General features: G+C 53.0%; 2 protein-coding genes across 5 annotated transcripts; one reads left to right on the top strand and one right to left on the bottom strand.

The window, feature by feature from the left end:
• Positions 1–2,804: 2,804 nt before the first annotated feature.
• Mapk7 (mitogen-activated protein kinase 7) lies at positions 2,805–8,429 on the top strand. 4 transcript variants are annotated; one of them, XM_023708209.1, is made up of 7 exons: positions 2,805–2,877; positions 3,468–3,704; positions 4,232–4,397; positions 5,564–6,642; positions 6,746–7,398; positions 7,697–7,830; positions 7,976–8,429. In XM_023708209.1, the coding sequence occupies exons 2-7, from the start codon at positions 3,473–3,475 to the stop codon at positions 8,127–8,129; spliced, it is 2,418 nt and encodes an 805-aa protein (XP_023563977.1). In that variant the 5' UTR covers positions 2,805–2,877; positions 3,468–3,472; the 3' UTR covers positions 8,130–8,429. The 4 variants fall into 4 exon arrangements, with proteins under 4 accessions (XP_023563977.1, XP_023563974.1, XP_023563975.1 ...); XM_023708206.1 differs by lacking the exon at positions 2,805–2,877 and adding an exon at positions 3,032–3,181; XM_023708207.1 differs by lacking the exon at positions 2,805–2,877 and adding an exon at positions 3,032–3,181 and having other exon boundaries at positions 7,980–8,124.
• Positions 8,402–11,625, bottom strand: Mfap4 (microfibril associated protein 4). The gene is made up of 6 exons (XM_004647948.3): positions 11,534–11,625; positions 11,163–11,250; positions 10,786–10,940; positions 10,146–10,242; positions 9,889–10,071; positions 8,402–9,471 (listed from the first exon to the last, which is right to left on the bottom strand). Exons 1-6 carry the CDS (start codon positions 11,537–11,539, stop codon positions 9,224–9,226), a joined length of 777 nt encoding a protein of 258 aa, XP_004648005.2. The 5' UTR covers positions 11,540–11,625; the 3' UTR covers positions 8,402–9,223.
• Between the last annotated feature and the right edge of the window lie 534 nt (positions 11,626–12,159).

The raw sequence follows: 12,159 nt of genomic DNA, 5'->3' as shown, positions 1-12,159 counted from the left end.
TCCCAGTTCAATCCCTGGTACTGAAAAAAATATATATATTATTCATAAAGCAAAAAAGAAAATAACCCCTAAATGTTCATCAATTGATGAATAAACAAAATGGAAAATTATTCAGCAGAAAAAAAAATAGAATATTTACATAATATAGTATAAATGAACCTTTAAAACCCAATGCTAAGTGCAAGGTGCCACATATCATGATTCCACTTACAGTATATGGGAATGTCCAGAACAGATAAAAATCATATTTTGGTTTTTTTTTTTTTTTTTTTTTTTTTTTTTTTTAGGGATCAGTTTACAGAGTGTTCAGGGTCTCACTATTAGATCAGACTCTTAGTGATCCACCTGTTCACAGCCTCCCGAGCTGGGATTACAGACACATGCCACCACGCCCAGTCTCACTTGCCATTTCAGTGTGCCACGGGTGGGGCCAGCATGACAGGCCCAGGGATTAAACCCTTGGCTCCTGTGCCTGCTTGCAGGCGCTTTAATCCACTGAGCTATTTGGTTGCCCTTGGCAAATCTATATTGACTGCTAATGGGTGGGTCTTCTTTGAAGGTAATAAAAATGTCCTAAAATTAGGCAGTGGCAGTGGTTGCCCAACCCTGCAAATGTAGTAAAAAACAGAGTTGTACGTTACAGAATAGTAAGTTTTACAGTATGTGAAATATATCTCAAAACACTTTTTTATGTATATGGTATACAGTCTCAGTATGTGAAGTACATCTCAAAAAAGGTTTTTTAAAACAAGTTAAATGGTAAAAAAAAAAAAAAATTAAAAAAAAAAGTTTTTTTTAATGTATTTGGTACAAGGTCTCACTACACAGCTTGAACTTGTAGCAATCCTCCTGTCACAGCTGTCCCATCGCTGGGATTACAGGCACATGCCACCATGCCCACCGGGTTTAGGTAGCCAGCTAGGCACTCAGGGCTGGCATGTGGTACTGGGGATCGAACCCGGGTTCTTATGCTTGCCAGGCAGGCGCTTAGACCACTGCGCTATCTCCCCAACCCAGCAACAAATTTGTAGTTCCATCTTAATTCAGTAGGTCAATATAACCATTACATGTCTAAATACTAAATATATATATTTATCCTCAGACTTACTCATGATTGTTTCTATTAATGTTAATTTAAAAAAAGATTTTTTCTATTTTAATGTAGATATGAATAAGCCCCTTAAAATTCAGTCAAAAACAACAGAAAACTCAAAAAACAAACAAAAAAATAACCACACCATCAACAAGCCCTGTCAGTACTGGAAAAGAGAAGGGACTTCTGAAAGGCTGATAATGTTCTAGATTCGCCTACCCTCTTTCTTACTGGAAATTGAACGAGGGATGTTCTACCACCGAGCTACATCCCCAGCCTTTTTTTTTTTTTTTAATTTTATTTATTTATTTGTGTGTGTGTGTGTGTGTGTGTGTGTGTGTGTGTGACCAGCTCAGCCCACCAGGGGACCGGGCCGGCTGGCATGTGGTGCTGGGGGATTGAACCGTGGTCCCTGTGCTTTGCTAAGCTTGTTCTAAGTAGGTGCTTTAGACCACTGAGCCATCTCACCAGCCCTCCCAGCCTTTTTTATTGTCAATATTTCTTTTTGCCATTTTTGAGATAAGGTGTAGTTAGCCCAGGCTGGCCTTGCGGTTGAGGTATCCTTCTGTCTCACTCTCCCAAACGGAGTGGGATTACAGGCATGTGCACTGCAGTTGGTTTTGTTTTTCTATCTGAATGCTATACACATGCACTGGGGCTGGGGCTGGTGTGTGTGTGTGTACAGTACAGTGCTTGCCTGCATGCCCCAAACCGAGTAAAAAAAGACTGAATACACGGGTGTATTAGGTTTGTGAAAATTTACAGTATACTTAAGACATGTGGGACATTCTGTAAAAAGCAAATAATAAAAGAGTGGAGAGAAAGTGGAGAATGTAAACAAAAGTACTGGATTACCGAAATTCATTTCTGGCCTGGATCCACTCTCTGGTCTTTAGTTTGCAATTTAAACAGTCGGTCTGGCACTCAGATGGGTTCCAGGGCTGTCCCCTCTTTCACTCACCGGTCATTCAGGGCAAAAGCAGAACCTGTAGAGAGCTTCAGCCTACACGCTTTTGCTAAACTGCAGGGCCTTTCTTCAGTCATTTCACCAGGTGGAAAACCCAGGGATCTTTGGAGTTCCAATTCCAAAACCACTTCTTACAACCCGACCCCAGCTCCCTGCTGAAAACCTTTCTGCCCGAAGCACAAACCCCACCACGTCCTCTTTGCCTGCTTAGCACTGGCAGGCCTTAGGGAGACGGAGTTTGGTAAACAGCTGCTAAGTGAATGAATGAACTACTGGATTCGGCCCACAGCGCTACGCTGACAAGACCGCGCCCAGGATACAAAACCGCGAGCACAGGTCTAGGTTTGCCACCGGAAGTCAGCGGCGGCCTCAGACTGACCGCTCTTCAATCCTGGAGGACTGGGATCTCTGTGGCTGGACCAGAAGGGTCAGTCTCTACCGCGGGTGATTGACACACTCTCAGAAGGCCCAGGACAGAGAACAGGGGTAGTACATTCCCCCGGGACGCTGGCTGATAAAATAAGGGGAGTGGTCAAAAAGAGGAATTTCCGGAGCTGGTTGCCAAGGTAACACATCTCCGCCCCACAGCCGGCCGGGTAAACCCAGCGCTAGCCGGGGATTAGTTTGGGGAGGTGGAGCCGATTGACGGAGAGCGCGCGCGTTACGTGCAGGGGTGTAGCCCTCCATTCACAGGCGCCCCAGCCTTCCGGCGCGCATGCGTCGGGGGACGGAGCCGGGCGAGAAGTACCTCGGCGAAGCGCTGAGCTGCCTTTGGGCGGCTCCCTCCAGAGAGCTGGACAGCGGCGGGCGCGCGCGGGTTGGTGGAGGTGTGGCTTTACTAGCCTGGGGGCTCCGATTGGATGAGGCAAATTAAAGGGGTGGGAACCTCCGCAGAGGCCGCTCGGCGATTGGCTAGAGAATGGAGGGAGCGTGGTCTTGGGGGCGGGATAGGACCCGGTTGGGGTGCGACGGACTGGGCAGTATGCCGCGCTGAGGTGGTGGCGCCGGCCCTTGACCAAGTCAGCGGGCGAGCCTTGAAGCCCTGCTCTGCTGAGGACAGGAGGCAGGCGAGCCCCGGGATCGCCAGAGCGCTGAGGAGGCGTGGGGGCCGGCGCCATTCGGTGAGTGTGGTCCCAAGGAAGCCCAAGTGCCCCGCCCCTCCCTTTCTTCCTGGACTGCGCTGCGCAGCGCCCTCCCCCACTTCAGACCCCGGCTTGGGCTCAAGCACCGACTCCCTGTGTAGGAGGTCTGCTGAGTGCTTGCGGCTGTCTTTCTCCCCCTGCGCGGCCCCGGGCCGGTTTAGGGAATATGGAAATTTTCTGGCCCCTCTCTCCAAACCACGGAAGGGAAACTGAGGCTGGGGGCTGCTCAGGGGGCTGGCCCCTCCTGATCAGCATCTCCACACAGACACCATGGCCGAGCCCTTAAAGGAGGAAGATGGCGAAGATGGCTCTGGGGAGCCTCCCGGGCCGGTAAAGGCAGAACCCACCCACACCGCTGCCTCTGTCGCTGCCAAGAACCTGGCCCTGCTCAAAGCCCGCTCCTTCGATGTAACCTTTGATGTAGGGGACGAGTACGAGATCATTGAGACCATAGGCAATGGGGCCTATGGGGTGGTGTCCTCTGCGCGCCGCCGCCTCACGGGTGAGCTTCCTGAGCCTTTCACAGATGTGGAAACAGTTCTCAGAATGGGTGAGAGGGGGAAGCAAGCTGGACTGTGCGTTCTGATTTAATTCAACTCTTACTGATAGGCACCTGGCCCATAGTTAGGCACTATTCTTAGGTGTGGCTATGCTATCACCCTACTTTTTCCTTAGAAAAATGATAATCCCAGTTAGACCAGAAGCAAGAGCTGGTCCTGAACATCAAGAATGTACTAGAGCCAAAAACTGGCACAAGGGATTAGAGGTGGGATTGGGAGATCTGAGATGGAGAGAAAATATATGGGAGGAGAATGAACACAGGTCTTAGAGTCAAGACTACCACGAAGCAGTTGTGCAACCTCCAGCAAGTTACTGAGCCTATAAATGAACTATTAGTACCTGCTGTGTGTGGCTCATGGTAGCCAACATATGGTAGCTGCCATTGTTTTTGTCCTAGAAGGGAGTGTTGAAAGGGTCCTGCAGCTACACCAAGGTACCCTCTGCTATCTGCCTTTCCCTGTTCCCCAGGCCAGCAGGTGGCCATCAAGAAGATCCCAAATGCTTTTGATGTGGTGACCAATGCAAAACGGACCCTCAGGGAGCTGAAGATCCTCAAACACTTCAAACATGACAATATCATTGCCATAAAGGATATCCTGAGACCCACTGTGCCCTATGGAGAGTTCAAATCTGTGTAAGGAACAGGATGGGAGAGGGAGGCATCATTTGGAATCATTTTGGAAGGCCAGGACCACATTTCTGAGTTCTGGAAGGGCAGCTATACTTAATGTGAGGTGAACTGGGAAAATTACCGTAATTCCAGGACTAGTGCTTCTTTAGGGAGATGACCAACATAGCTGTTATTTCTCAAGAAGTGTATTGGTGTTACACTTTTATAGAATCTGAGAATATAAGCTGGCAAACAGGACATTCACCCTACCACTGTACTTTTTTTTTTTTTTTTTTGCTGTATTTAGGACATGGTGTACAGGGTTTCACTACATAAATTGGACTTGTAGTGATTCTCCTGTTTTCAGCCTTCCAACTGCTGGGATTACAGGCGCCTGCCACCATGCCCAACTTCAATCACTGTGTCAGTGCACCCCACTGGCAGGGGCATCATGGCATGCTGAGGATCAAATCCCAGTCCCTGTGCTCTGCCTAAGCAGGTGCTTTAGTTCGCTGAGCTATTAGGCTGGCCCTAAGTGATAGGCCATCAAAGTGAGGCATGCTTTTTCATTTTCCCTTTCTTTGAGGGGAGGGTGTTTTTTTTTTTTTTTTGGTGGTACCAGGAATTGAACTCAGGACCTGGTACTTGCCAGGCACGTGCCGTGCTGCTGAGCTATATCCCTGGTCCTTGTACTTTCCTATTGTCATAACAGACATCATTAATTGATCACAGAATACGTATAGAAAATGGATTCAGTTTTCATTATAGTCCTTTTATACAGCCACTACCACTTCCCTTGTTGTTTTCTTCCCCAAGTTGTTATACTCTAGCATCCCGTCTCTCAATCTTCAAGAGGCTAATCACCATTCTGCCATCTTCCCAGAAGTCTCCTAATGAGCCACTACTAAACCACAGAGCTATTCCAAAACTATGCCTATTGGCCAGTCCTGGTATAGTTGAGCCTCATCTAATAGGGAAACTAGGTTGGGGGGTTGGGTAGGGGAATAACTCAGTCAAGTTCATGGAAAGGATGTAGAGAATCTAGAACTGGGACTCATCTCCCGTACCATGCTCTCATCCCTTTAAGGGCCCAGGATAATGCCCTTACCTGTCTAGAGTCAGGAATGAGTAGTAAGAATGGGGCTTGTGCCTATAATGTGGCTAGTTCAATCCATGCCTCTCATTTCCAGCTATGTGGTCTTGGACCTGATGGAGAGCGACCTGCACCAGATCATCCATTCCTCACAGCCGCTCACACTGGAGCATGTCCGTTACTTCCTGTATCAGCTGCTGCGGGGCCTCAAATACATGCACTCAGCTCAGGTCATCCACCGTGACCTCAAGCCCTCTAACCTTCTGGTGAATGAGAACTGTGAGCTCAAGATTGGTGACTTTGGTATGGCCCGTGGCCTGTGTACCTCCCCTGCTGAGCACCAGTACTTCATGACTGAGTATGTGGCTACTCGCTGGTACCGTGCCCCAGAGCTTATGCTCTCCCTGCATGAGTACACACAGGCTATTGACCTGTGGTCTGTGGGCTGCATCTTTGGTGAAATGCTGGCCCGGCGCCAGCTCTTCCCAGGCAAAAACTATGTGCATCAGTTACAGCTGATCATGATGGTGCTGGGTACCCCATCGCCAGCTGTGATTCAGGCTGTGGGGGCTGAAAGAGTGCGGGCCTATATCCAGAGCCTGCCGCCACGCCAGCCTGTTCCCTGGGAGACAGTGTACCCAGGTGCTGACCGCCAGGCCCTCTCACTGCTGGGCCGCATGCTGCGATTTGAACCCAGTGCCCGCATCTCGGCAGCTGCTGCCCTTCGTCATCCTTTCCTGGCCAAGTATCATGACCCTGATGATGAGCCTGATTGTGCTCCACCCTTTGACTTTGCCTTTGACCGTGAAGCCCTTACCCGAGAGCGCATTAAGGAGGCCATTGTGGCTGAGATCGAGGACTTCCATGCACGGCGTGAGGGCATCCGCCAGCAGATCCGCTTCCAGCCTTCCCTGCAGCCTGTGGCTAGTGAGCCTGGCTGTCCAGATGTTGAGATGCCCAGTCCCTGGGCTCCCAGTGGGGACTGTGCCATGGAGTCACCCCCCCCAGTCCTCCCACCGTGTACAGGTCCTGCACCTGACACCATCGATCTGACTCTTCAGCCCCCTCCACCAGCTAGTGAGCCTGCCCCACCCAAGAGAGAGGGTGCCATCTCAGACAATACCAAGGCAGCTCTCAAAGCCACTCTACTCAAGTCCTTGCGGAGCCGACTCAGAGGTGCCTTGGTGCAGCCGCTGGCTGGGGACTGGGGTGTTACAGGGACCCTCCGGCTCGGACAGGGCTGAGGGCTCTTACTTTTCTCCTGCCTGACCTCCTGCAGATGGCCCCAGTGTACCCCTGGAGGCTCCTGAGCCTCGGAAACCCGTGACAGCCCAGGAGCGCCAGCGAGAGCGGGAAGAGAAGCGTCGGAGGCGACAAGAGCGAGCCAAGGAGCGGGAAAAGCGGCGACAAGAGCGGGAACGCAAGGAGCGGGGCACTGGGACCTCGGGGGCCCCCTCCACTGATCCCCTGGCTGGACTGGTGCTTAGTGACAATGACCGAAGCCTGCTGGAGCGCTGGACTCGAATGGCCCGGCCCCCTGCCCCGCCTCCAGCCCCAGCCCCAGCAGCATCTCCAGCCCAGTCCACCAGCCCCCCTGCTGCCCCTGTAGCCCAGCCCGCTGGTCCCCCGCCACAACTTGCAAGCTCCACTCCTACTCCTGCACCCCAGCCTGCTTGCTCACCCCCTGCTCCCCACCCTGCCGGCCCTCCTGGACCCATCTCTGTCCCTGCATCACTCCAGACTGCCACATCCACTAACCTTTTGCATCCCCCATCGCTTGTGCCAGCCTCTGGGTTGCCTGGCCCCAGCACCATAGTTCTGCCTTATTTCCCATCTGGTCCACTCCCTCCAGACCCTGGGGGCCCTCCTCAGCCTTCTACATCAGAATCACCTGATGTCAACCTGGTGACCCAGCAGTTGTCTAAGTCACAGGTAAGAGGAGAGACCCATACTATGGGAACATCTAGATCTGGGCCCATGGATTTGGGAAGTTGTCATTGTTCTGTGAAAACGGATGGAGTTTTCTGTCTGAACTTACTCCTTTGTTCATAGAAAGAGCACAAAATCAATGACATTGTTGAAGACAAATGATATACTGCCTGGGAAGTACCTGGCCTAGGGATGGGCCCCAGTTGGTGCTCAGGGATATCTAGGCAGAATGGTCAGCATCAGGGCAGGTGTGTCTGGCCTTGTTGACACTTGTATTGTAACCTACCATTATCCCCTACAGGTGGAAGACCCCCTGCCCCCTGTGTTCTCAGGCACACCAAAGGGCAGTGGGGCTGGCTACGGTGTTGGCTTTGACCTGGAGGAATTTCTAAACCAGTCTTTTGACATGGGTGTGGCTGACGGGCCGCAGGATGGGTAAGCTGGCTGGACTGAGCTCTTGGGGTGGGACGGTGAGGAAGGGTTCCTGCTGTAGAAAGAGCTTACTGGTGGGATAGCTGCCAAGCTGGCCTAGGCTAACAGCATCCCTCCCTCCCTCGTTCCTGATCCCCTTTTCCTGCAGCCAGGCAGACTCGGCCTCACTCTCAGCCTCCCTACTTGCCGACTGGCTTGAAGGCCATGGCATGAACCCCGCCGACATTGAGTCTCTGCAGCGTGAGATCCAGCTGGATTCCCCGATGCTGCTGTCTGACCTGCCTGACCTCCAAGAGCCCTGAGGACCACAGCCGGTGCCTTGCTGCCAGGGCAGACACAGCCCCAAGACCCATGGGAGCATTCCTGGGTTCTGGCCCCTGGGCCCGTCAGGTGAGGCTCAGCTTGGACTATTCTGCAGGTTCATCTCAGACCCACCCTTCAGCCTTAAGCAGCCATCTGAGCCACTGCCGAGCCATGTTGGGTTTGAGACCCTGACTCCCTCTGAACAATCCTTTTCAGTATTATATTTTTATTATTATTGTAATATTATTATGCAGTCTTTTTGCCATCAGAATGAAGCCTGTGAAATACAAGGTTCACTTTAATGCCTGACTCCAGGTGTCATTTTTGGACATGGGGGTGGGCAGTACACCATAAGTAGGGGTACAGGGAGAATACAAGTCCCCTCATTTGGGGGCCAAGAAAATGGTTGTATGCACAAAGCCAGTGCATTCAGGTCCTGAAGGTTTATTGAGACTTCCACTCTCCACCCACTCCCAACCCTCAGATGGCCAGACCTCAATCCCTGGGGCAGGTGGGGGACGTCATTCCCATGCCTACCTTGCCTGTAGCTGTTTCGGGGTGTCTTGCAGTAGCTGTGGTAAATACTGTTTTGGTATGAGCTGTAGGGGGCCAGGATAGGTAGGTGGAGGATATGGAGTATGGAGTAAGTTGGTAAAATGGAGGACAAGGATGGGAAGTGCTGTTGAATGGATGGGGGGAGTGCTGGGGTGTGGTGGCTGTCCAAGTGGCTTGGAATAGACTGCATTGCTCAGTCTAGGGTGGCCCAGACAGACAGAGTAGTCCACAGTGAAGAAGCTGGCTAAGGTGGACACAGAAGCCCGTGCCTGGCTTTCAGCTGTTTGGTTGGAGGGAGGCAGTTGTGAGCCTCATGAAGCCCAGCCAGGCACAGTAGCCTCTGATGGAGGGAATAGGCCTGGCTTAGAAATGGTCACCTTGGGTGGTGATAGAGGTCAGCCAAGCCTGAGAATTGCAAGGCTACCTGAGAAGCTAGTGCACAGGAACAGCAGGAGCATCATTTCGGGCCTAAAGGGCAGAGAGACACTCATGGAGATGCAGGAAAGCTGGGAGGAGTGCAGTGGGACAGGGCCAGCCCTCAGGCCCGACGGATTTTCATCTCGGTGCGCTTAAGGGAATAGTAAAAGCCCTTCCATTGGGCCCAGTTGATGCCATTGGCATAAGAGAGATGGGAGCCACCCAGGTAGAAGCCATTTAGGTTGGCAAAGTGGCAGCTGCGGAACCAGAAGGCTCCTGAGGAGAGGGCTGCACAGTTCTGCACGAAGAGGTCCTGGTCCCGGTCAAAGGTGGAGAACTTCTGACCACTGTGGTAGGACAGGGAGTCACCTGGCAGTGGGAAGAAGGGTGGGAGCTGCTGAGGCAGGGCGCTGATCTCCATGCTAGGAAGGAGAGGATGATGGCAGTGACAAGTGGCACTGTAAGGGAAATCAGGTGGCATCCTGTGGGGTGGGGGACACTCTCCCTGAGCCAGATGTTTGTGGGCTAGCTGGGGCTCTGCGGGCTAGATGGGGCTCTGCAGAGAAGATAAACAGCTGCTCCTTCACAGGGTTGCCTGGAACAGGGCCAGGGCAGTTGCTCTCAGGGCTGAGGAGGGAGCTGGCTGGGCTGGTTGGGATCCAGCTGAGGCCCCGCCAAGGGTAGGAGGGATGAAAAAGGGACCTCAAGAGGGTCACAGGGCCACTGGACAAAGCCAGCCTGGCCTTTTCCCCACTCAGCCCTGCTGGGGCTGGCAGGAGGGGATACCTGCCCCGCCGTCCTCGAAGCCTGCCACGTAGAGTGTGTAGCCGTCCTCCTCCGCACTGACCGCATTGGGGGAGATGGAGAAATCAATATACTTGGCATATGCTGTGTTGTTCTCGAAGTCCTCCAGGTCCACTCGCAGCTCATACTTCTGTTTTAGTGTTAGGAGATGCAGGTTCTGCAGCCCTGGGGGTGTAGGGAGTTGGTAAGCAGAGACCTGGCTGTGAGGCAGCACCTAGCCCTCCTGGCTCCCGCCTTACCGAGCCAGTACTCCCCGTCTGCACGGCCGAAGCCCAGCTTGTAGTCGTTCCAGCCCCGGAAGAAACTTACGGAGCCATTAAATCTCTTCTGGAAGACCTGGAGCCAAGAGAACAGGGAACTGTTTAGTTGAGGGTCCAGTGTGTACGGGCCCCACCCCACTTGACCCATGTAAGCACAAACCTTTTGTTCACTGGCATGTTAAAGAACTGAGTGACAGTTTTGGAGGTTGTTAAAAGGTTTGTGCTGCCGCCTGGCCCCTCACTGAGCAGCTACTGTGTATACCCACCTGGGCTCTTCACCAGCTTGCACTTTGAGGCAGGCAAGGAAAGAGGTGAAGAGGGGACTGAGGGTGTAGGTCAGGGACGGAGTGCTTGCCTATTGTGCATAAGGTCTTAGATTCCATCCCCAAAGCACAAAACAAAAACTCAAAAGGACTCTGGTGGGTGTGAATCCTGGTACTGGCCATGTGACCAAAGGCAAGTTACTTTGGGTTGTACCTTAGCCTCCATTAAATACTTAGAATTACTAAGAAAGTGATGAGTGTAATCACACCCATGTTAAAGGGAAAATCAGGTTCACTGAGGTGAAGCTCAGGGTCACACAGCTAGGAGTAAACAGATCTGGCCTCCTCCCACTCACCGTCCACTTGCCGCCCTCGGTGGTCATGTCGCAGAAGACAGGCACTGGCACACTGGGGCCCGAGGGGTAGATGAGGTACACACCGTCCATCTGATATCCCAGCGTGTAGATGTCATCGCAGTCCAGAGGCTGCTGCAGGCAAGACTTCTCCAGAGCTGAGGGTGGGAGTTTGGGGACAGTGAGGAGAGGGGGACTGAGATTCCCCAGTTTGTCTCAGTCCCTGGGGTCAGGAGACTCCCATGAGAAAGTGTGAGTTTTCTGCTCAAGAGATGGTTTCATCACCTGCTGCACTTGGTGGCCTTTATACCCTCTCTTCACCCCATCTGTTGCCCCGAAGTGTTTTGGCCCGATCTGTTTGTGAATATGGGGCTGCTTACCGTCTCCCCGGATCCCGGTGGCCTGGGGGATGCATGGAGGCATCCAGAAAAGCAGCAGCAGCAGCGGCAGGGCCAGAGGCAGGAAGGCCTGGTGACAGGAAATGGTCAGTGAAGTCCCCGACCCCAAGGATGCCTGTTGCCTCTGCATTTGCTCCATTGTATATGCTGCCACTGCCTGAAACCTTTTCATGTCCTTGGCCCTCTTTTTCCTCCCTAGTGACCCCACTTTCCTGGACAAAGCCCACCACCCTTGGAGCTTTTGTCTCAAGAGAACACCTATGTGTTCATAGTCAGTCCCCTACGGGCAAGTGGCTTCTCCACAGGTGGTCTTAACTTCTGAGTCCAGGAGCTACCCACAGTGGGCCCAGTACCTTCATGCTGTCTGTTCGGCTCAGAGCGGCTGGTTGTCTGAGGCCCCAGACTGCAACCGCCCAAAGTTATGTGCTGGGCCCCTGGCCAGCTGCCTCAGCCCGCCCTCCCCCAGAGCTGCAGAACCCCCCTCTCCACACACGACCAGCATCAGCTTACACTGCCAGGGGCCAGGGGACCACCTGGGTCTCATTAGGCCTTTTGTGCTGCAGACCAGATGTTAACTCCCTGCTGGACCTGGTTGCTCCCTAGATCCCACTTTGCCATCTGCCCTGTTGGACTTGTGGGCCCCTGGCACCCCCAGCTGGCCCCAGCCTACCCCTGCTTCCTGACAGCGTCCCTGCAGCGGTCTGCTTATTCTCTCCCTCCTGTCCTGGCCTGTGCTTCATCAGCCACTGGGGGAGGGCTGTGAGGGCAGGCTTGGGTGTGGGTGTGCCTGGGTTCTAGGGAGGGGGACTACTTGGGGGGATGAAAGGCTGGGGGCAGCTTCACTCCTGATGGGGGAGCCTGCCTGGAGTGGTGGAGGGGGACAGGGCAGCAGGGGCCAGGCCGTCTCCTGGCAGGCTGAGGACATTTCTGAGCCATGAGCACAAAGCTGCAGGCGGCCAACTGCTCAGTCTGTCCCGGC

The sequence above is a fragment of the Octodon degus genome, unplaced genomic scaffold (assembly GCF_000260255.1).
Source record: "Octodon degus isolate 3935 unplaced genomic scaffold, OctDeg1.0 scaffold00342, whole genome shotgun sequence".
Lineage (NCBI taxonomy): Eukaryota > Metazoa > Chordata > Mammalia > Rodentia > Octodontidae > Octodon > Octodon degus.
Note: the sequence above shows the minus strand (reverse complement) of the source record. Positions and strands in the feature narration are given on the sequence as shown.

Excerpts from the sequence above, each read along its gene's own strand:
- Mapk7 (XM_023708209.1), top strand. The coding sequence starts at position 3,473 with ATGGCCGAGCCCTTAAAGGAGGAAGATGGCGAAGATGGCTCTGGGGAG. Across the intron at positions 7,399-7,696 it reads AGCAGTTGTCTAAGTCACAG|GTGGAAGACCCCCTGCCCCC; the intron begins GTAAGAGGAGAG and ends TATCCCCTACAG. Across the intron at positions 7,831-7,975 it reads GCTGACGGGCCGCAGGATGG|CCAGGCAGACTCGGCCTCAC; the intron begins GTAAGCTGGCTG and ends CTTTTCCTGCAG.
- Mfap4 (XM_004647948.3), bottom strand. Across the intron at positions 10,941-11,162 it reads CACCGGGATCCGGGGAGACG|CTCTGGAGAAGTCTTGCCTG; the intron begins GTAAGCAGCCCC and ends TCCCACCCTCAG. Across the intron at positions 10,243-10,785 it reads CCGAGGGCGGCAAGTGGACG|GTCTTCCAGAAGAGATTTAA; the intron begins GTGAGTGGGAGG and ends TCTTGGCTCCAG.